The sequence below is a fragment of the Trichoplusia ni genome (assembly GCF_003590095.1).
Source record: "Trichoplusia ni isolate ovarian cell line Hi5 chromosome 28 unlocalized genomic scaffold, tn1 tig00004120_group27, whole genome shotgun sequence".
Lineage (NCBI taxonomy): Eukaryota > Metazoa > Arthropoda > Insecta > Lepidoptera > Noctuidae > Trichoplusia > Trichoplusia ni.
Genome location: NW_020799960.1, coordinates 6,934 through 32,164, shown reverse-complemented (window position 1 = coordinate 32,164; position 25,231 = coordinate 6,934). Strand labels below are relative to the sequence as shown.

Sequence of the window (25,231 nt, the reverse complement as noted above, 5' to 3'; positions counted from 1 at the left end):
TGAAATGAAATGAAATGAAATGAAATCATTTATTCTGCAAATAGGATATTTCATCACTTTTACATGTCTTTTTATAAGAACGCTGGAGCCGACATTTCCTATCTGACTACCCTGAGAAGAAATGTCGAAACAAACTCATGGGGTCGTAGTCTCTTTTAAAGTCCAGACAGTTTTAAAATATGAGTAAAGTGTATAAACTAATGCAGAGTATTTCAATGGAATGGATAATAATATACCTGCATAAGGTTTATACTTACAAATATAAATTATGTTGGAAAAGATAAAAAAAAACGCAAATAAGTTGCATATTGGATTATAAATAATAATTAATATTCATGCAAAAGCACAAAAAATGTCAAACTGTAAAAGATTATATGCAAAAGCACAAACATGTCAACAATTATAAACACAAATAATATAGCTGTATAAGCGAGCAGTTCAATCCCATTTACATAATCGGATATTTTGTAATATCCTTTTCCGGATAGTTTTAATTTAATAAAAGTTTTAAATCTCCTAGTCGGTAGCTTACGAACATGAATGGGAAGCTTGTTGTAGAAACGTATACATTGACCCATGAACGAGTTGCTTACTCTATGGAGACGAGTAGCATGTACGGCTAAATTATGTTTGTTCCTTGTATTAACTGAGTGAACATCGGACAATTTCACAAAGTTTGATTCGTTTTTATGAACAAACATTAAGTTCTCAAATATATACTGTGAAGTTACAGTCAGAATGTTTATCTCTTTGAATTTCTCTCGGAGAGAAACTCTTGGGCCCAAATTATAAATAGCGCGGACAGCCCTTTTCTGAAGCACAAAGATAGAATGAATATCTGCACAGCCTCCCCAGAGGAGAATCCCGTACGACATAAGGCTATGAAAATAACTGAAATAAACTATTCTGGCTGTATCCACATCAGTTATCTGTCTAATTTTTTTTACAGCATAGGCCGCTGAACTTAGCCTGCCTGATAATTAGTAATGTGAGGGCCCCACTGTAACTTGGCATCCACAGTTATGCCAAGAAAGACAGTTGACTCAACAGGGTCAATTCTAGCCATTCAGTTGTACATTGGGTACTTAATTGCCTTACATCGGCATTGAAAATTTTATTAATTTAGTTTTACTTGGGTTTAAAAGTAGATTATTTATATTGAACCAATGAACAACCTTTGCAAGGGCAAAGTTAATTTCCTCAAAGTCTTGAAGCTGACGTTTAATTTTGAAAACAAGTGATGTGTCATCAGCAAATAATAGAATTTTGTGATTATCCCTTACATGAAAGGGTAAATCGTTAATATAGATCAAAAATAGAAAAGGTCCTAGTATTGAACCCTGTGGTACACCCATAGTTACAAGAGCTCCTTCAGATTTTTTGCCATTTACATCTACTCTTTGAACTCGTTTTTTTAAATAAGAGCTTAATAGACTAAGAGACTTATTTCTTATGCCATAGTGTTGCAGTTTTCTGATAAGTGTATCGTGACAGACACAATCAAAGGCTTTGGACAAGTCACAGAATATACCTAAAGCATCTTGTGAATTCTCCCAAGCCTCATACACATTTTTGAGTAACTCCACACCCGCATCAGTAGTAGACCGACCCTTGGTAAATCCGAATTGTTTAGAATGAAAAAGATTATGTCTATTGAAATGAATTAGCATTTGGTTCAGAATTAATTTCTCAAAAATTTTGCTCAAAGTTGGCAAAATTGAGATTGGTCTAAAATTAGTTGGATCGGTTGTACTTCCTGATTTGAATAATGGAATCACTTTACTTAACTTCATTAAATCTGGAAACCACCGGAGGCGATACAAGAATTGAATACTATTGCTAGGAATGGGGCGATTGATTTAATTATTGAAGATATAATATAAACAGAGAGTCCCCAAAGGTCAGCAGTTTTCTTAACTTCAATATTCTTAAATGATTCTAAAATTTCCTTGGCGCTAACAAATGTGAATTCAAAACCTGTTCCGCACTCCTCAACACATTCTCGGAGTATCGAGTAAGCGGAGCTGGAAGACGACAACAGAGTTCTGGTTGTTACGATCGGAATATTTGTGAAAAACTTTTCAAACTCAGTCGCTACCTCCATATCCGCCCTTATATCTACGTCATTAATTTTTAAATGGAAATCTGTATTTTTAACTTTACTTTTTCCTATTTCAGTATTAATAATATTCCACGTAGTTTTAATTTTGTTTCCAGATACTTTAATCTTGTTTCTAATGTACATTGATTTTGCCGAAGCACAGACTCTCTTGAAGAGCTTTGAGTACCGTTTGACATATTCTTTAAAATACTCGCTATGGTTTATTTTCTTTTCATTATATAATTCAAACAATTTCAATCTACTCTTGAAGATACCTGGTGTTGCCCAATCACTAAACACAATACGATCACTTACAGAAACTGATTTAGAAGTGAAAACCTTCTTAAACTCGGAATTAATAAGATTAAATAATAAAGTGTAAGCTTGATCTGGGTCACTGTGATAGGACAAACCGGTCAATTTTTCATTTAAATTGTTATTAAAAACTTCCAAACGATATTTAGTAATAGGAACAAAGTTTACAGTTTTTCTTTGACTTTTAACACTCTCCCTAGGCAACGTGATTAGCTGGCCACAGTGATCAGAGTCTAGTATATTTATAACTGAATAAGAAAACGGCTTAATGTTAGTAAAAAATATTATCTATGCAAGTAGCACTAGTGGCAGTTATTCGAGTTGGCTCAAGAAATGTGTTGTACAAATTATATGACTTAAATAATGTAATGAATCTATTTACAACATGACTCTTTTCTAATAAGTTTATGTTAAAGTCTCCACAGACAGCAATCGTTTTGTTAGTATTAGAAATTTTAAATAATACATCTTCCAGTATTTTCTCAATATAGCATATGATGCACATGGGGGCCTGTATACACTCAATACAACAAACCGCTCAAGCTCAATACATGTTATTTCAGCAACTCGTTCAACAGACAGACTCACAATATCACTGCGTTCTTTGAATTTAAGATTGTTTCGAACAATAATTAATGAGCCACCATGTATTACATTATTTCTGCTGAACGAGCTGGCCACTTGATGGTTATTAAAGCTGAACATGAACTGATAGTCTCTTAACCAGTGCTCTGTGATACATACAATATCAATCTCATTACAGTTCATGAACAACTCCAACTCCAATTCCTTACCCGTCAAGCCCTGAATATTCTGATGAACAATACTTAACATATGCTTATTATTGATTTTACTACTAACATTTAACAGGCTTGACGTACCACAGATAGAAATTTGGCTATCATTGCAAGAGTTTGACTCTATTGTCTTAATATCCAATTTAAATTACTTGGAACAAATTCCAAGGTTGTATCCACTAAACTACAATCTACATGCTCAATAGGAGCAGGGCGTTTAGCCAAGCAATTGGCTTTATTTAAAATACAATAAGATAGCGAAATTGCTACCTGTCCCTTATAATAATTAGAAAGATAATAATTATCTTTAGTCCTAAAATAATTACTACTAATGATCACATTAGTGTCAATAAATTCAATTGTTTATTATACAATGTTAGAGTATGCAACTTCATATTGCATTTGTTTCTAATATTTTTCTCAGTCTGTGACAATCCCTGACCATATGGAAAAGCATATAAAATAATTTTTTCCACATTCAATTTCATTAAACTATCAAAGTATTTCATTATCATATTTACAGTAGTGTTACCCCTTCTCCCAATTATTACAATTATAGTAGATGATGGACTATATTTGCCCGTTAATACCTTATTCATTATTTGTTTATAGTCTGCTGCAGGCATGCAACAATTGATCACCTGAGCACCTAAATGTTCATAAAGCTTATGCGACATGTTTTGTCCAATTTCATCGCAGAACATCATAATTTTGTTGTTGCTATTTGTACATATATTATTATTACAATTAATTTGTGTGACGAAGGAAGTACTGGGGAGACTGTTACACAACTCCACAGGGTGAGTGTTGGGTGTTAAACACTCCAGAGATATAGCTGGCTGTGAACGGTCTGGCTGACCAGATTTACAGTCCGATGTTTGACTGTTTACAAGGGAGTTATACATCCTCTCATTTCACTACACAGGTCCACCAGTCCATTCATTGCCAGTATGTATTCCCTATTTCCTTTTGTGATGTGGTATATTTTTCTGAAATAGTAATTAAGGAATCCTGTAAGCGGAGAATCTCTGACTGAAGGTGTTGTATATCAGCCTCATATTTTATTTTGGTGTTTTCATAATTTGTTTTAATTATACTACATTTGTTTATTTTTCTGAAATTATTATTGAAATGGTTTTTATTTCTTTAATAAGTTTTTGTGTTTTCTTTATTACTTTTTTAATCTTTATATATTTCTTTAACTTGTTTCTGCTACATTTTATTTGTATTATGTGTGACTGTGATGTTAAACTGTTATCACAGGTTAAATCAATAATTTCATTTTGTTTACAACTACTAATGACATTACTACCCAAAAGTGAGTTGGCAGACGGAGCCGAACCAACCAGTTTATCAAACAAAGCATGTGTGTGCTCCGTCTGAGTCCTCTGGCTGGCTGTGTCCAACGCGAGTATGGTGTCATGAGCGACACTCAATCGACTCTTCAGTTCAGCGTTGTGCTTGAGGGTTAGATTAAACTCATCGCTGCACTGGTCAAACTGATCAACTAAAAGCTTAAGTTTGTCCCTTTCTTCGGTGAGATAAACTAACTGACAATGAAGCTCTGCCATCTCACCTTTGAGTTTACTATTATTATTTAAAATTTGTAGTACTTCCTTCTCATTGTCATCTTGTTCTCTTTGCAAATCCTCACATAAATTCTTATATTTATTTAATTCCTGTAGAGTAAGTTGGAGTTTGGATTCCTCCATACGAGCAGCGCCCCTTCTGGTCATCACCCTGTCCATTTCAAATAATAAAAGGGACAAGTGCCAACTCAGAAAGAAGTTATTTCAATATTCTATGAGGACATGCAACGAGGGAGTGCAAATGTACTAGCAATTTAGCTGGCAAAACGTACCTTGACACAAATAATGCTCAATCAGTGGTGATAAAAATAACATTAAACACTTACACACAACTTTATGATGACAATGCACTTTAAAATATTCGTTACAGTTTAACTTGGTTTGACAGCGAAACTCGTCACAACTTTAAAACACTTTATTAACTAAAGCGGATCAAATCACAACAAAATAACACTGCCCGACCTATTCTTAATATATTTTGCGTATGAAATTGGTATTTATACTTTACAAAATACAAAAATTACATTAAAATTAAATTAATTAATTGGGAGAAGTTTTGTTGACGTCTTGTCAACAGTTGATCCCATTCTAAGCCGTTTGTCCAGAGTTCTTGTATAAGTAATTTCATTTTAATTATAATTGGTGCCATCCAACCTAACGGATCAAATATTTTCGCAACTTCCGACATAATAAACCTTTTAGTAGGTTTTTTATTTTCCGTTATAGTTATTCGGAAATAAAAACAGTCTTCACGTGGTGACCATGCTATGCCCAATGATTTTCTCGTTTCGTCTAAAGGCAGTTTGAGCATTTCATCATCTTGGTTTTCCACGGGTATGTTTCCAAGCAGTTCTGGACTATTTGATGACCATTTTCTAAGTTTAAATCCGCCTTTGTCTAGCATCGATATCAACTGTCCCTGCAATTCTTTAGCTGAGCTCTCCTGAGACTCTCTTGACAGGATATCATCTACGTAAAAGTCTTGCAGTGTAGCTTTACTTGCGATTGGGTAATTATCTTGTTCATCTATAGCAAGTTGTTGTAATGTTCGTACCGCAAGATAGGGGGCACTCGTTGTACCATAAGTGACTGTTGTAAGTTCGTATTCAGTCATACTAGGTGAAAACCTCCATAATATTCTTTGATATGGAAAGTCTAATTCACTGATTTTTATAAAACGGTACATTATTAAATGATGTAACGGTTTACTCACGCGTATTTATCGGGGTAGCCCGACTAGTTTCGGACCCAACCGGAGTCCTTAATCATGAGCAGACGCGGCGGGATCGCGAGTCGAACTGACGTCAGCGGCCGCGCATCTCGCTGCGTAGCGCCGCGCCCTGAGCGGCGGTGGGGCCGGCGACGCCGGTGGCGCGGGTGGGGGGTCTGCTGTCGTCATTGGCATCGTCCGTGCTCCCGTACTGGCTGAGTCAGTGCATACTTACATACACGTCAGTGCTTTCCAGGCTTGGCTTCGTTTGACATAACGCAGCATTCAGTGCTGGTTTCCACGCTGGTGGCAGTGTCCATCCACGATCTCTATTGAAATTCGGGTGACGGCTGATTTCTATAGCCTCACGTACTTTTCGCGGCACGAAGTATTTCTCCTTCGCTAGTACGGAGGCTTTGTCGAAACGTATTTAGTGTGCCGTCCCCGCATTACACACATGTTCTGCCACTGCCGACTTGTCGGTGTCCATGTTCTTCATGCTGCGTATATGTTCGCCAAGTCTGGTTGCTACATTACGCCGGGTTTCCCCAATGTAGCTCAGGCCGCAGTCGCACGGTATTTTGTATACTCCCGGGAAGTCTAAAGGATCCTTGTCCTTGGGAGAGCGGATCATCTGTCGCAGTTGTCCGGGCGGCCGATAAATCGTCTTGATGCTATATCTCTGGCGTAACAAGCGACCTATCTTGTCTGTGACGACCTGCACGTACGGTAAGTACGCAGGAGTCCGCTCAGCCTCCGCCGGACGCTTGCGAGCTTCGCCCGCAGATCCCAGGAGACGTCTACACTTAACTACTACACTACCTACTGGCTACGTTGAGAGTATCACGTATTGTCTTAAAAGTGGATATTTCCTGTGGCGAGGGGACTTTTACCTCCAAATTGACGGAATCAGTCTCACGATAGTTATTATAAAAACGGTACATTTTCATGATGTCAGCCATAAAAGCCACCTTATGCTTCCGCCATCGTAAAAGTATAGTAGATAAGTCTTGTTGTAACCGTGGGCCTTTAAACATATTGTCATTAAGGCTCATTTTTGTGCTATTTTTGCTACTTGCATCAAATACCACACATAGTTTTGTAGTTAGTGAGTCTTCCTTGATAACAGCCTGATGAGGTATGTAGTATTTTCCTAAGTTGTAGTTTTTTTTATCCACCTTTCTCATGTGGCCCATACGCAAATATCTATCTATAGATATAAAATTCAAAGGTGACTGACTGACATAGTGATGCAACAACGCACAGCCGAAACCACTGGACGGATCGGACTCAAATTTGGCATGCAGGTAGATGTTATATTGTAGGCATCCGCTAAGAAAGGATTTTGATAAATTTCACCCCCAAGGGGTTAAAATAGGGGATGAAAGTTTGTATGAAACTTTGTCAATTTTAAACCGATCGGGCTGAGATTTTGCATGCATATAGCTACTATAACGTCAACATTGCTTAAGAAATGATTTTGATAAATTCCACCCCTAAGGGGTCAAAATAGGGGATGAAAGTTTGTATGAAACTTTGTCAATTTTAAAGCGATTGGGCTGAGACTTTGCATGCATATAGCTACTATAACGTAAGCATTGCCTAAGAAATTATTTTGATAAATTCCATCCCTAAGGGGTTAAAATAGGGGACGAAAGTTTGTATGAAACGTGAAATATTGTTTTTTTATTTATTTACGACCTATATTTTTAACTCGGTAATGTTGGCGATGCTACTTCAAGATCAAAACATTCTTATTCACACTCAACCCAAAGTTGCATGTAGTTCACAATAATCAAATCTATACCTAGGCAGAACAATAAATTAGTACGCCGACGGAGGAGTAGGAATATATTTTTCTAAATTCCTCAATAAGGCTGATAATAACGTGTACCTATCAGCACGGACATCCGTCAACCTCATGCAGCAAACCAGACAAGTGAGGGGCAAATAAGCAGAAAAGCTGAGGCTTGGTTAGTGTTTTAGCACTTCGAACAAATTTTTATAAATCATTAATGAAAACGTTTTTTTTCAGATCGTTAAAAACACAACCTCTCAATTTCTAGAAATGCTAGGAATATTATACTTGCATAAACTACTAACTCTTCTTTCCGTATAGTTCTTTATTTTAGTTCTATATATGCAATAGGGATGACGATATTTTACTTTAAAGATACAGTAAAGGGAACTCATGCATGAAGTCATGTTTATATATTTCTTAATCATAACATCACAGATTCCGCATTTCCTATACTTTAGATTTTGGTCATTAAAAAAAAATAAAAACAAGCATGACTGATATCTGTTTACTTTGTCAATATTCCAATTTTTGTTAGGAAGTTCAGTTTTAATATTAAGAGGGTAATCAAACATAACGTGTTTCAGGTAACCGTTTATCCATTTTCTATTTGTTACTCATATTGCTGGAATTTAGAACTCACCACTGTTTCCTAACATCTAACACTTTTTAAAATCTTATCTTGGCCGGTTCCATCCACAAAATTAATTTGATATCTTCTTTATACCGTCAGAAAGCATCATGTGTGAAAATTAAGAACTGTCTGGCTATAACAGTTTCTGAGATACAGCCAAGTGACAGACAGACGAACAGTCACCTGAGCCTCAATAATTTGGTTCCGGTTTAGCTCTTTCAATAATAATCAATGATACCTCAACAGTCATACTCAGTCCAGCCTTTTGAGGTGCAGGGCGGGACAAAGTACAGACGTTCTCGAAAAACATAACCCACCCTTCTGATAAAAATTAAAAAAAAAACCCTCAAAAGTAATGCATTTTTAGCAGAGGCGCTAAGACTAGGTTATACTATAGCTTGACAAACGGATTTCCAAATCCATTTTTCTGTCACCAATTATATCATCATTACAAAACTAAGAACTCGCTTGCAGCCCCCAATTTTTAAACAAACAACAATTTTCAATCATGTCTAAGAACACATAAATCACTTTTAATACAAATCAAACTAAATTGAAATAGCTCTAGCCGAGCCGAAGCTATGATGTCATAGACTGACAGGCAGATATGACAAAGTTATAAAACCCCTTTCTTTGGGGTAAAATAAGAAAAAAACATTCAAACAGCTGCGAAATATTGAACGCCAGGACAGTATCGTAATCAATTAAACATGTTTGACCCAAACATCTGATACTGTTTGGGGCCGTATAGATTCATAAAACGTGGAAATAAAAAAAGCAAGATCAAAACGTAAAACAAAATAGCTACGAAGGAATTTTATAACAAAGCTTAAAACAAAAAAGGCGCTTTTTTTAAATGTTGCGTTATATTTTTGCGATGATCGTTATTATTAAACTTTATTGTTTTCCACATCTTGAAAATTACGCAGACAAAGTCGCGAGCAACAGCTAGCTAATCTATAAAGCTGAAGAGTTTGTTTGTTTGTTTGTTTGAACGTGCTAATCTCAGGAACTACTTACTGGTTCAAATTGAAAAATTTGGAAAAATCAATAGATCATTAATCGAGGAAGGTTTTAGGCTATAAACCATCACGCTGCGACTGATAGGAGCGAAGATACAATGGAAAATGTGGGAAAAACGAGGTAGATCTAAATCATAACTTATATCTTCTAACCACGCGGACGAAGTCGCGGGCAACAGCTAGTTCGTTCATAAATTCAATGTATTGCTGTCGTAGGTTATCATTTTTTACAAGCTGTCGTTCTAGTTGTAAAAGTCGTGCACCGGCTTTTTTACGAGAATCGCCGTCTAAGTTTAAATTTACGTTTGAGTCCTTAAAAGGGAGTCGCACTGCGTAAGTCCCGTCTGGGTTCCTTACCGTCGTTTCTTTATAATAGTTTTCACAGATCTGTACCCCTAGCACGAACATCTTGCGAAAAAGTATTCGTATCGTTAACGTGAGCGTTTTGTATGGAAACATGAACAGCGCCTCTAGTGTGCGTAATATGAACTAAATTTGTGAGCACGAACATAAGTCAAGTAAGTTTCGTATCGTATTCGTAACGTAACTATCGTAACCTGAGTCGTTTGTATGGAGATAGGAAGCACGAAGGTATAAATTGACGTATCGTATCGTGACTGTCGAAGGCTGGCTTGCGAGTTTTACGAAAGTTTATTCACTTTAAATTTGACAGTGACAAAACTTTCGTCAGAGTTTCTTGGAAGATTTAAATAGTAATTAAGTGATTGTGTGACCGAATTTTGCTGAAAAATGCTTAGATTAACAAGAAGCACCCATCGACGTAGCACGTTGTGCCATTATCTTGCGGCGCGATTGATTGTTGAAAGTGGAAATGTACGAAGAGAAACTAGGTGAGTCATCTACTACAATACTTTATGTAGATAAATAGAAAATAAGTTGGTTTATTAATGTACTATTGTAATTTCAGAGAAATCTCGAGGAGAGCTCTCCTCAGAAAAAATATAGCCAATATTAACGTGCAATATCTAAGCGATACAGAATTTAGAAATAGATTTCGTCTCAGTAAGGAAGCATTTTTGCATTTATGTTGCGAATTAAGGGTCAAATCTAGTCTAAGACCAAGTAAAAGGATCAGCCTGGAACATAAAGTAAGTGTAGTAAATACTTGAATTTACCCAAAATTTTAACCAATAGGTACATTTTTATGGGTGCTCTACATATTTAATGGATATAATATTTTTTAAACACATATTCATTTATTATTTGTATTTATAGGTACTGTGTGCTTTATCATTTTATGCTACAGGCTCCTACCAAAGAATAGTAGGAATGGCTAAATGTTTAGGGCAAACCACAGTTAGTAAATATGTGAGACAGGTTACTGACGCCCTTGTAACCCCCTCAATATTAAATTACTTTATAAAATTTCCTGCGACGCTAGAGCAGCGTAATATTATAAAAAACAAGTAAGTAGTAATCAAATTATAATACCTAAGTTTGCACAAATTGAGTGAACTGTATTGAATAGCGAAATTAAATAATAGATTAAATTACAAAAAATCCTTTATTTACAGATTTTATACAAAATTTGGCATCCCTGGAGTAATAGGATGCATAGATGGGTCTCATTTTCATATATTCACTCCAAAAAGAGACATTGAGCATTTATTTTATTGCAGAAAGCATTTCTACTCACTGAATGTGCAAATGGTGAAATATTAAATTTTAATATACCTCACTCAGCACCGATGGCCTAACAATTAATTAATTACAATAATTATGTTGTACAGTTGCATCTTCATCCACATTTTTTACATTTCAGATATGTGACAGTGAATGCCGAATTATTAATGTTAATGCAAAATATGGAGGTGCTACCCACGACGCATTTATTTGGGAAATAGTCAAGCCAATAGATATATCCAGGACATAAATAAAAATAATGAACAAGTTTGGTTTTTAGGTAGGTAAAAATGTATTAACCAATTAGAAAAAGATATGTTGCAAAATACTTAGGGCAGCAGGCAAGTTCCAGTAATTAAAATTTACAGATTTTTTTTAATAACTTATTCTTTAAATAAAAAAAATCCAGGTGATTCTGGATATCCACAGAGGCCTTGGATGATGACACCAATCCCAGATGCTCCTGAAGGTACGCCAGAGGCAAAATATAATACCATCCATGGGAAAGCCAGAGTTGTAATAGAAAATACATTTGGTACACTTAAAAAATAGGTGGAGATGCCTTTGTAAGGACCGGACATTACACTACACCCCGAAAGATGTGCAACTATAATTATGGCATGTAGCGTTCTACACAACTTAGCGATAGATTTTATGGTGCCCGATCCTGAAGAAGATGTCATAGATTCTTTAGAATTAGGAATATCAGCAGTTTCTTCAGAAGAACCTCTTCGCGATCATGGTTCTAGAGATGATTTGATTCGCGGTAGAACACTAAGACAAATATTAGTGGATAGAATCAATAGACTACACATTGTTAATAATTAATTTAATTTTCCATTTTTTTTCTAGGTTTTGTGTTACCATGTGTCATAAGAGAATAATTGTATGAGAACTCTGTCTGTATTTTTTTTTCTTTATTTGTAATTTTAAACTCATTGCACAGAGTGTTAGGTCTTAAATTGTTTTTTATTTGTATTTTCGTGTTGTTACTTTTAAGCTCTATATTGTATTTTATAGAACGGTGTTGTCGCTAAGAGACTGTACATGTGCTGTTATTTTAATTTGAATTTTTGACGGTCATAAAGAGCTGTTTTGCAGCCAAGTTTTAGTAATTGGTTTTTGAATGTAGAAATGGTTTTTCTTTTGTGATAAATTAATTTCCAGATACTATTCCACTATTTAATAAAAAGTATTTCTCTATGAAATATAATTAAAGATCTTAAAATAATATATTGTCTAAGTTATTTATTAAGCTAATCTTTATCTACATATACAAATAAAACTTAATAACAATAAACAAACAAAACAATAAGCCTAACCAAATAACTTACTATTAGTTGCATATTTGGCGAAACAAATAATGTCCGATTTTATACACTTTTATTCGCCAAATATGCATCCAATACCTTCAAAGCTTCTTTAAAAAAATCCAGCCATTTAGCTTGCAACTGCAGCTCTACATCACGCTGTCTAATCCTCTCTCTTTCTAATTCTTCCGCAACTCGATCACGCTCTCTTTCATACTGCCTTGCGGACCCCTCACACTCCTTAAATACTTTTAAAATTCATCGTCGGCTTCTTCTTTTTCTTCGGCGGCTTCCAATGTGTGTCCATTGAAGCTATTGAAGGTGGTAGTGGATGCGCGGGAGGTGGAGGTGGAGCGATTGAGCGTTGGCTACTTGTTCCGGAGTATTCCAAGTATCTGGCAAAATGATGGGCATTTAGGTAGTTATCTCGACTTAATGTGTTAGTTTTTAGTTTTAATGATTGAATTATAAATCATTTAGTACTAGTTATTTCAAACTCAAAAGGTAATCTAAAGTATTTAAATTAAAAATATACCAACCGTCAGCAGCGGGTGTTAGTTTTATAGGTATGTCATCAACAATAACTTCATTTATTGTTTTTGTGTTTGTTTCTTGTAGATGAGTACCTGACAAGCTCTCTTCCTCCTCAACATCAACCTAATTTTCATAAAAAATTACATTAGGGAACACACATCATATGTTTCAAAGCAGTGCTAACTACTACTTATGTTTATTTTTTTATCAAAAGTCTGCTCTTGAGGATAATCAATAATGCAGATAACATCAAACTTCAAGAGACTAACAAGCATCATAATTCAAATAAATAATGTGGTAAAAACAAAAGCATGAGATTAAGTCATGCACCACTGCAAAAGAATTTTAAGTGTAACTATACTAACAAAAAGAGCTTAAGTGGTGACCCTTTTTTGTTATTCTGGGGATTTATAAAGAGGTAGGTCCTTCTCATAGAGAAAACTTTTGACCACATTCAGTCCCGTTTAGGAATATAATATTCACATAATTCTTCAATGGTTACCAAGCTTATTGTATTTCTATGAAAATATACTATATGTCCAGTCATGAGCAATATGATAAGTACACAATCCAAAAGTTGAACACTTGACTTATATCAGTCTGAGGTAAAAACTATAATTTTAGTAACTATTTAAATAAACATAATTATCTTTGCTTGTGACTGTATAATTATGTGCATCAAAAATTGAAACTAAACTCATTTTAAATGTTACAAAGAAAAATTCTTAATCACACCTGTATGAAGCCAGCTTCTTGTATGGGCATTCCAGTAGCAGCCTGCACCCCAATTATATTCATAACCCTGGTTTCTAAGTCGGTTAATGTTAATTGAAGCGCAGGCCCACCACCTGTACCATGAGCTGACCTATTTATTTTGGCCCACTTTCGTTTCACGTTGTTTTTGAAATCACTCCAAACCTTAATATGAATAAAAAACACCACACCAATAATAGAGAAGGATGCCCAACGCCAACATAAAATGCATGCAATGAATTTCTACTTGTGAGATGAAACTATAACCATGGATAAAGATTTGAGACATACCTTTCGCCACTTTTCCTCTGTTCTAGAGTCGCCTGTGCCATCACTATTGAGCATATCCGAAAGCTCCTTCCATTTTAGCTGTACATAGTGTCTACCACGAGGGCCTCCGCTGGGTTTATACAAGTCTCCATGCCTATAATAATTTAAATAATTTTATAATTAAACGACTGTCTCCCATTCTATCTGGTATACACTTAATTTTAGACCTACATAAATATCATAAATTAAATACATACCCCATGGAAGTTTATTTCAATTTGATTCAAATTTGTTAAAGAACTATCAATTTAGCTTACCATTTTTTATGACCCAATTGTATAAATACACTACCTTTTGATTCATAATAATATGTATATTTAAATTTTCCATTAAAATATCATTTATCAACTGGTATGTTTACAATAACATATTAAATGAAATTTACTTACTTTCCATGAATTCCACCATAATTGTGTATTGTGGGTGGCTGGTTCTCATTTTCTAAACTTCAGTGGTTTTGTAACTGCGATTGTAAACCCCGTTAACACTTTTAGATGTAAAGTAATACGAGTTCTTCACTTCACTTCAAAACAAAGTTGTCCTTGAATGAGCTTCGCGGCACAAAATGTCATGTCGTTCGTTTAGGAACACAGTTTCAAAATAAACAAAGTTTCAGTATTATTGTTCGAGATGTAACTGTGTAATATAAGTGGCATTCATTAATGAGTCATTTTTAGTGTCCAATACATCCTTGTCAAGTTCGCACGTCTTTTTATTTCAAAATCCTAAAACAAGAAAACTCAACCTTAACTACATCAACATATGGTCCAAAATCGAGCCGGATACAGCGACGAGTTACGTATTAAAACCGAGAGCCGAGAACAAAAGAAACCGATAAGGCGGCTGAGTACCTGCGTGAATAGTGCAAGATTTAAATAAATTAACTAATTGGTGTAATAACTGTGCGACGTATGAAGATAGTTATTGAACTGTTTTCGTAATTACAATGGTTTCGGAAGTGCAAGAAGCGTTGAACGTGGTGGAACATATCGCAAAGACATTAAAGATACAGAAGTGAATCTAAAAAAGTCTCCAAAGGCTAGATTAACGCGAAATTACGTTGAAACTCGCCTCAAATGTATAGAAGAGTATTGGGAGAAGTATCAAATTGCTTACAACAATATAATACGCAACGCGCCGGCCGCAGCGAAAATACCCTACATTGAAAATAATGAATTTTATGAACATGAAGAATTATATATTACGTTAAAATCAGATTTACTGGAACGGCAGTGGCTAGTGTTAGTGCTCCAACGCAAATATTGAGTGATTGCCAACAAACACGTGTGATTTTGCCGAAAATTCAATTACCTACGTTTAGTGGACAGTATGAAGTCTGGATGTGTTTCCATGACCTATTCAATACACTTGTGCATATGAACAAATCCCTGAGTAACGTACAAAAATTACATTACTTGAAACAAGCATTACGGGAGAAGCTGCATGTATATTAAACATTTTCAAGTAACAGAGTCCAACTATGAAAAAGCATGGGACACATTAAAAGCAAGGTACGGCAACAAACGCATAACGATTAATGCTGTTATGAGAAGATTATTTTCACAAAAAAAGATATCGTTAAATAACTCGAGTAACATCAAGAATTTATTAGATACAACTCTTGAATGCTTGCATCATCTCAACAATATAAACGTGAATACTGATAACTGGGACCAATTATAATATTTGTGATAGTGCAGAAACTAGACTGGGAAACGCACAAGGATTGGGAAGACCATGTAAGCAGCAATTGTAAGGATCTTGATAGTCTACCCACCCTAGAACTTCTTAAACAATTTCTAGAAAGCCGTTATCGTACTTTGGAGCTCACAGAACCACCTAAAACAAAATCAATATCGGCTCCCATACGAGAGAAGACGTTTCATGTTACAACAAACGAAACTAACAAGGCATGCAAAATGTGTAACGAACAACATACCCTCAGCCATTGTAAGTATTGGAAACCGTACACGTTACAACGTAGTGAATTCATCAAATCAAACAACCTGTGCTTCAACTGCCTTGCACCGGGACACTCTGTAAGGCATTGTCGTATTCCAACATGTTGTCGACTATGCAGAAGACGTCATCACACTCTTCTTCACGAACCGATAGAGAAGAATACAACCACAACGGGCCACAATAAGAACCCGACCCTAAACCAACCCGAAAATATCAACCACGTAGTTCAGCTCAACCTAGAATCAAAATGCGAAGACTTCAATCTCGAAGTTAGAACATACGTAATGTCTAAACCACTCATGACCAAATTACCATCCCACACTATTAGAACAAGCAACTGGCCTCATCTAGATGGACTGATCCTAGCTGACTCAAACTATTTCAGCCCGGCGCAATTGATCTCCTCTAGGTGTCGACGTGTATGTCCAAATAATAGAAAATGAACTAATCGAGGGTCCGCCCGGGTCACCAAAAAACAACCCTTGGGTGGATTCTATTCGGTAAAATTGAAGATACAACGAAACAAAAGGAGTCAATTCTCGTCATGCATCACCAGATTATAGTAGAAGACTTCTTAAAAACACTTTGGGAAGTAGATCAAGACACAAAGAGAAAATATACAAAGGAAGAAAAACAATGCGAAAAATTCTACGAAGAAAGTTACACAAGAGACAGTAGCGGCAGATACATTGTCAGACTCCCTTTCCGTACAAAAGAACCTATATCACCGGGTGGAAATACAAGAGAGATAGCAATGAAGCGATTAATTCAACAGGAAAAAAGACTGCAACAACACCAGAGTTCAAGAAAGAATATGATGAGGTACTAGAAGAATATTTAGTAATGGGACACATGACAGAGATACCAATAGAAGAAATCAGCAAACGTTCTGTCTATCTACCGCATCACGCCGTCATAAGAGCTGATAAAGAAACGACTAAAATCAGAGTAGTATTCGATGCGTCTTGCAAATACAACAACGGTGTATCTTTAAATGATGAGCTTATGACAGGACCCGTATTGCAAGAAGATATGAGGAGCATATTTATGAGATGGCGGATGCATAAGATATGCTTCGCAAGTGACGTTATAAAGATGTATAGAATGATTAGGTTAGACAAACGAGATACCGACTACCACAGAATACTTTGGCGTCGCAAAACATACAATCAGAAGTCAGTACGAAATCAGAAGAAAATATACAAACAAACAGAGAGGACTCTAGCAATCTTGCGGAAGTCAAGGATTACAGATTAAATACAGTCACATTTGGGACAGCATCTGCCCCATACCTCGCAGTTAAAACGTTGATGAAGCTTGCAGAAGATGAGGGCCACCTCTATTCAGATGCTGCTAAGATAATTCGAGAAGATTTCTACGTAGACGATTTGATTTCGGGTTGTGACACTGCAGAAAAAGCAATAGACATCAGCAAGCAAATAATTACTATCCTTCAACGAGGCGGTTTTGAACTCCAGAAATGGGCTTCTGACGATAACAAGTTTTTGAAATCTATAGATGCGAGTAAAATCACAACAAAAGCGAATCTAGACATTAAATTAGACGGCATCATTAAGGCTCTGGGTTTGTCATGGAATTTCGGAGAAGACGAATTTCGTTACCAACTCCAATTAGAACCGATAGCATCAACCATTACAAAAAGAACAATTCTGTCAGATTTACAAAAAATATTTGACCCACTGGGGTGGATAGCACCCAGTGGCGTGCAATCCATAGAGACAAAAAGACACTGCCTACCCTGAGAAATTCAGATATTATAGGTACATAATTACTATCCATAAAATAAACTTACCCGGTGCCAGTTTTTGTAAAATTTCAAGACAAATTGCTTTGTCTAAGTTTACTGCAAGTTCTACTGGCATTTTATTATTTGGGAATGGTCTGGCTGTCAGTAGAGCAGATATTATTGATTGTGTTGATTTAATGTTAAAATTAAGTGATAAAAAAAAATGTAAATTTATATTCTGTGCACTGCCCTACTCTAATTGTTTAACTTATGAGCAGAACATGCACATTTATAATTTGAATTTATTGATTTATAACATTACATGGCCTAACCGAAATTCGATATTGTACTTTGATACAAATAAGTTTTCTAGGTCCTTCAAACTGACTCAATACAGTATGTATTTGTCACGTAATTGTAAGCGACGAATTGCTAAATTATTAGCATATAATATACCAGATTCAGGTACTCATGTACCCAAGAATTTTGATAAAAGTTAGTAATTGTACTAACAATTTCTTTACATCTAGCTGTTTAAACAGCAATTAGAGACAACGGGGAAGTTGCATGGATTGAAAGTTATTCATCAAAACATGCAAGGTCTCTCCGGCAAAGAATTAGAATTAAGTTTATTTATTGAAAATTACGATGTTCAGGTGTTATGTTTAACTGAACACTGGTTAAAAGACTACGAGGTGGCGGTATTTAATAGCGTCCATTATTCCATACAGAGTGCGTTTGTAAGAAAGAGTGCTATTCGCGGAGGGTCACTTATTATTGTTTCAAACGAAATTAAAAGTAAAGAACGTCCTGATATTGTTAACCTCTCTGTCGAGCGCACTATTGAACTGTCCTGTGTGGAACTAAAGCAATACATAATAATTTGTGTGTACAGACCCCCTTCAAGTGATTTTAATTTATTCGAGTCTGTTATGGAAGATTCGCTTTCTAAAGTTAAATGCAATAATAAACAAGTTATAGTTTGTGGGGACTTCAATGTAAATATTCTAGAATTAGCTCCAATTTCTATCCGACTTTTGAACTTGTTCAAGTCCTTTAATTTAAAGAATCTTTTTTGCGAACCAACTAGGTTTACGGCCTCTTCTGCAACTTGCATAGATAATATATTTAGTAGTTGTGAAGCAAATAAAACATTACTCTTAACTGATATTACTTCTGACCACTGTGGCCAACTTGCTTGTTTTCCCCAGTTACTTTTTAATAAATTTATTAAGGTGGTCAGTAGACCTTACACAGCGCATCGTTGTTCCCGTTTTAAAAACAATATCAAGTCCAAATTGCGGCCATCACTTTTGGACTCCTCTAACCCTAATGCCGCTTATGGAGCATTTTTTAATGTAGTTAAAAGCGAGTTTGACGTAACTTTTAAGTGTAATACTAGGCAAGTCAAGTGCAGTTCTGCTGCCTCATTTAACCAATGGGCCACTACTGGTATCTACAAGAGTCGAAGTAGGCTGTATGAGTTATATGGCATGAAAAAATATAAATTTGACACAAATTTTATAGATTATGTTAGAAATTATTCAAAAATTTTTAAGAAGGTTTGTAACTCTGCTAAGTCTAAGTATATCAGCGAAAAAATAAAAAACTCTTTAAATAAAGTAAAAGCCACGTGGAATATTATTAATCAAGAAACTGGCAAAGCTACGAAACGTGACAATAACTTAGAGATTTTAACCAACAATAAATTAGTTACTGAAGCTAATGAAATCGCCACTATTTTCAATAATTTTTTTGCTGATATACCAATAACAACAACGAGTGCTTTAAAATCATCATCACTTGATGCAGAAAACTTATAACGAAATTGCGTGCCCAGCTGTGATTCTTCTTTTAGTTTCGAATATGTAACTCCATTAGACATTACCAATGCTTTTAAATCACTTAGTCAAAAGAAAACCGAAGATCTTTGGGGCTTCTCGGTTAAACTCCTAAGTAACATAATAAACATTGTTGCACCCTCTTTAGCCGTAGTCTTTAATAAATGCGTAGACGTAGGTGTCTTCCCGGACTTAATGAAGCATAGTAAAGTCATGCCGTTATTTAAGGCAGGTAGTAGAAGTGATATTAGTAATTTCAGACCTATATCAATTTTGCCAGCGTTCAGCAAGATTTTTGAAAAATTAATGTTAAAACAGCTTCTACATTATTTCAATGACAAGACCTCTTACATAGCGAGCAATACGGTTTACAAAGGGACGTTCAACTACCGATGCCGGTGTAGCTTTACTAAAACACATCTACGAAGCTTGGGAGAACTCTCAGAACGCTATTGGCGTGTTCTGTGACCTTTCAAAGGCATTCGATTGCGTCCGGCACGACACTTTAATATGCAAACTCGAATATTATGGTATCAAAAATAGATCACTGGATTTAATTAATTCCTATTTGAGTGATAGGGTCCAATGTGTAGATGTTAATGGTAATAAGTCCACCGGACTACCTGTGAAACTAGGGGTACCCCAGGGTTCAATACTCGGCCCATTTTTATTTTTAGTTTATATTAATGACTTACCATTCTCTTTAAAAGGCATATGTGACGTTGTGCTGTTTGCAGACGATACTTCTTTAATATTTAAAGTTAACAGAAACAGAAATGACTTTAAAGAAGTAAATAGTGCACTTACTCGGGTCACACATTGGTTTTCAGTTAATAATTTAGTTTTGAATGCCAAAAAAACCAAATGTGTTAAATTCGCGATGCCTAATGTTAAGAATCTTGGGCCAGATATTGTTATAAATAATGAAGTGCTAGAGACTGTAGAATCAACGGTTTTTCTCGGCATTACAGTTGATGCAAAATTAAAATGGACGGCGCATATTGCTTACCTGGCGAATAAACTCAGCTCTGCCGCTTATGCGGTTAGAAAAGTTAGGCAGATTACTGACGTGGACACAGCTCGTCTTGTTTATTTCAGCTACTTCCACAGCGTTATGTCCTATGGCATACTTCTGTGGGGTAAGGCGGCTGATATCGAAGCGATATTCGTCTTACAAAAGCGAGCTGTCAGATCCATTTACAGCTAGGCTCTAGAGTTTCTCTTAGGGAGCGGTTTAAAGAGATGCCTCATTTTAACGGTAGCATCCCAATTTATTTTAGATAATATACTATTGATACGAAAAAATCTTCACTTTTACTCGAAAAACAGTGATATACATAGTATAAATACACGGAATAAACATAAGTTAATTGGTACATCGCACCGTTTACACAGGGTACACAACTCATTTGTGGGATTTAGTGTTCGCCTCTACAATAAACTACCTCTCACTTTATTGGAACTGCCTTTTAGCTCATTTAAAACAACCATTAAGGATAAACTATGCAAGAAGGCTTATTATACAATAAATGATTATTTAAATGATGAAAATAGTTGGTCGCCGTGATTTACACAGGACGGTTTAGTGTGGATTAATGTTTGACGTGTATGATTAGTATGTAATTTGATAGACATAGTCTATGTGTGTAACATTGTGTTACCTATTTTGTTTTATTTTTAGTATAATTATACGCATACACGTATATATTATTTTTTTCAAATTTTGACGTGTATAATTTTATTAATTATAAAATTCAATGATGTAGCAATTTATGCCACCTCCGTGTTCAGGGCTGTGCAGGTAAATCAACGTTTGGGGTATTTCTTTCTTTGAGTTTTATTTTATTAGCCGGCAGCAGATACGTCATGCTCCCTTAGTCGTCACTGCCTGCGGTGGCGTCTTGGGTCGGGTCACCTCCTTCCTCAAATATGGCGAGGGAGGTGATGGCTGACCCTTGCGTCATACTCGTGAACGGGTGCTGCTTGCGGTGACTGGTCGGTCTGCTGACCTTGGCCTTTGTACTTACAGTTAAATTTCGTATTGGATTAGACACTTATTTTGTTATTGTTCTGTATAATAATAATAATAATTTTGTAATGGGAATGACAGCGTGCTGCTGGGGAGTTTGTTGCACCGTTTCTTCTCTCACAGCAAAAGCACTTAGGAAGCGGTGATGGGTGGGCGAAACTGGGTGCTGTCCAATGTAACTTGACCTTCAAAAAGTGCTACTTAGTAGCCTAATTTGAATAAATGAATTTTGATTTTGATTTTGATTTGAAACAATATTCGTAAAACACGTATCAGCGCCATCTATCTATTACACGTTGTAACATAATCTATCAAGGAGGATTATCAATATTTCAAAATTAGTAACCTTTTTTGCCGAAGTGCGCCACCGCTGGCACCGTTTTCCCGTTGGAAAGACACTTCAACTCGATGTCTCAGTGACGTAGGTACTTTAAGCATGTGTGCGTGTGACAGACTCGTAGTCATGACAATGTGTCTATGTCTGTTTTCCTATACATATTTGTCACACAATGTCAAAATAGTCTGCGTTTTGTTAGTGTGTGTGATAAAATAGACACTGCCTTTGCACGACAAAGAAAGCGGATGACATGAGCGGTTATGTTTTGACAGTGATTATCGTAAAGTGAGCCGCAATATTTTTCGATGCATTTTTGTTTTCATTTGTCATAATTCGTTTTCTGGGTCGTTGGTTTTTAAGTTATTTGATATAAGTCGATAAAAGAGTGAAAATTGATTAATAATTGTGAACTTTCAAACGGCGTGTGCTCATAACACAAAAAGTGCGATTTTAAAACTATTTTTCTGTGATAAAAACAAGTGTTTGAAATAGACAAAACTACGCAAGACATCTAATAAATTAAGGAAGGTGAGTCAATCGTTCAAAACAATAGGTAGAAAACATAATGATTTAAATCTAACGAGTTGCTCGTAGATACCTACAGAGAAATCGCTTGTTCTGTTTCCCTATCCATTTATTTTAAACTATACTTAGATTTACTTCACTTATCTAAACTCATTTACAAAAATTACAAAAATATATCTATTTAGTACCTTTGACACGATTTATTGGTAAGGTTCCCGCTTGGTACCTACTTCAACGAAAAGGTTATTTTCGTGTTTACGTAGGTAGTTACAATATTACGATAGGTATGTTGCCAATAGAAAAAAGTTTAAAGAAATGTATACGTTATTGACTACCTGCGATTCAATGATAAATGATCTGACGAAAAGATAGCTGTAAAAGTTTAATATTCAAATACGTTGGCTAGGTACACTAGGTAGGTAACTACAAAGTTTACCGCACAACATTTTAAATCCGGCTGGCCTTCTGTCCGTCTGTCTTTCGGCTGTAGGCATGAACGTTGATAGTTATTTAGAGAGTAAACAGTTTCATAGATCACCGAGAAAGCATCATTTCTTACGGTCGTGAATTTGATGGGTAACCTTTATACATTTTGTACAACTGTGAGAGTCGCGAATCAGAATCGCACTTGGCCGTTTCTTTTTGCCTACCCTGACTAAAATCTCTGTGCACGCCACTGATAGCACCAGCCATAGTTACTGCAAAGATTCTAGTACAAAGACTGTGGCTAGAAGGAGTGATTTGGGACCAAGAAATCGTAAATGAATTGAGAAATGAATGGAAGCTTATTAGAGACGACTTCAGAATGTTAATGAGATAGTAATCAAACGCTGGATGACACTATAAGCAATGAAAAAGAACAAGTCACGTTACATGGATTCTGTGATGCATCAGAGAAGGCATACGCCAGCTGTAGTATATTGTCGTGTAAAAACAAAAGATGAAGAGATAAAAAACACATCTTGTCGCTGCGAGAACGAAGGTAGCTCCAGTAAAAACAATTTCTCTGCCACGGCTGGAATTGAATGGAGCAGTATTACTATCAAACTACTACAAAACGTTAGCCAAGCTATGAGAATACCGGCTGAAAATGTATTTGCCTGGACCGATTCGACAATCGTCTTAGCATGGCTGTTTGGAGAACCAAATCGGTGGAAGCCGTTTGTGGCAAATCGAGTCGTAGAAATCCTGGAACAAACAAATAACAGCCAATGGTTTCATGTTCAATCGTCGCATAATCCAGCTGACATAGCATCAAGAGGTTATCTGTAGCGGAATTAAAACACAAATGTTATGGTGGAAGGGACCTAACTGGCTAATGAGTGACCCTATCGAACTTATCAGACCTCCAACATTATCCATAGATATAGAAAAAAAGAAGACTGTAAGCTCTAACGTTCATGTAACAGAAGGCGAAGAAAAATGTATTAAATTTGAAATTATGACTCTCTCACAGAGCTGTTAAAGGTAATAGTTTAATGTAAGAATTTCTGAGTATGAAAAGAGATCAACAGAAGCTAGAATCTGAAATCACAAAGAAAGAAATGCAAATTGCTCTCGATATCTGCATAAGGCAAGTACAAGGCGAGGAGTATCCAGAAGAATAGGAAGGCTGAAACAAGGGCAAGCTGTAAAGACCAAGAGCACATTGAATACATTGAACCCGTTTATAGACGAGCAACGTATCCTCAGGGTGGGCGAAGGCTAAGAAACGCTGACGTCGATGAGAACCTGAAACATCCCGTGATACTAGGAAAAAGGAACGGTCTCGTCCCTCTCTTGCTGGCTGATGCACACCTGAAGACGATGCATGGTGGAATAAATATGATGATGACTTACCTGATGAGTAAATACTGGATTGTTGGCTGTAAGAGTTTAGTGAAGCAATACATACAAAGATGCCTTACCTGTGTGCGACAGCGAGCTGCAAGTAGGCAACAAATGATGGGTGACTTACCTGAACAGCGTGTAACCCGGCCCGCGCATTCTCTCGAAGCGGTGTTGACTTTGCAGGTCCAGTGTATGTGTTGAATTCTAGAGGAAGAGGAGCTAAACTCGCAAGGCGTATATTTGCATCTTCATCTGCATGGCTGTCAAGGCAATACATCTGGAACTTGTCAGTGATCTCACAGCTGACGCGTTCATTGCCGCGTTCAAACGGTTTGTTGCCAGGCGAGGAAGGTGCTATGAGATATGGAGCGACAACGGTACCAATTTTGTGGCAGCTAACAAAGAATTGTGTGCAATTTGGAAAGCAGCAGAATTTGAATTTCCCGGTCAGATTGTCAATCAATTAGCTACTGAAGGCACGCAATGGCATTTTACGCCACCATACAGTCCCAACTTCGGAGGGCTGTGGGAAGCCGGAGTTAAATCTGTAAAACAGCACCTAAGAAAAATTCTTACTTCAAATTTAACATTTGAAGAATTTACGACTGTGCTCACACAAATCGAAGCATGCTTAAATTCGCGTCCATTGACACCTATACCTACAGACATGGATGTAATAGATGACATACAGGTGATCACGCCGGGACATTTCCTGATTGGAGAAGCACTAATTAGCGTCCCGGATCGCAGCTACGAAACTGCTAACATCAACCTATTATCCAGATGGCAACATACTCAGAGATTGGTTCAGACATTCTGGAAACGCTGGCAAACTGAGTACTTGACTCGACTTAATCAACGGCCTAAATGGTTAAGGAAGACACCAGACTTTGAGGTGGGCGATATAGTGTTATTAAGAGGCG

The 25,231-nt window shown here is 36.3% G+C and overlaps 1 protein-coding gene across 1 annotated transcript; it reads left to right on the top strand.

Annotated features, from left to right (window-relative positions):
• Window positions 1–10,064: 10,064 nt before the first annotated feature.
• LOC113506871 (putative nuclease HARBI1) lies at window positions 10,065–11,360 on the top strand. The gene is made up of 5 exons (XM_026889709.1): window positions 10,065–10,317; window positions 10,395–10,575; window positions 10,703–10,893; window positions 11,002–11,137; window positions 11,250–11,360. The coding sequence occupies exons 1-5, from the start codon at window positions 10,217–10,219 to the stop codon at window positions 11,358–11,360; spliced, it is 720 nt and encodes a 239-aa protein (XP_026745510.1). The 5' UTR covers window positions 10,065–10,216.
• Window positions 11,361–25,231: the final 13,871 nt, after the last annotated feature.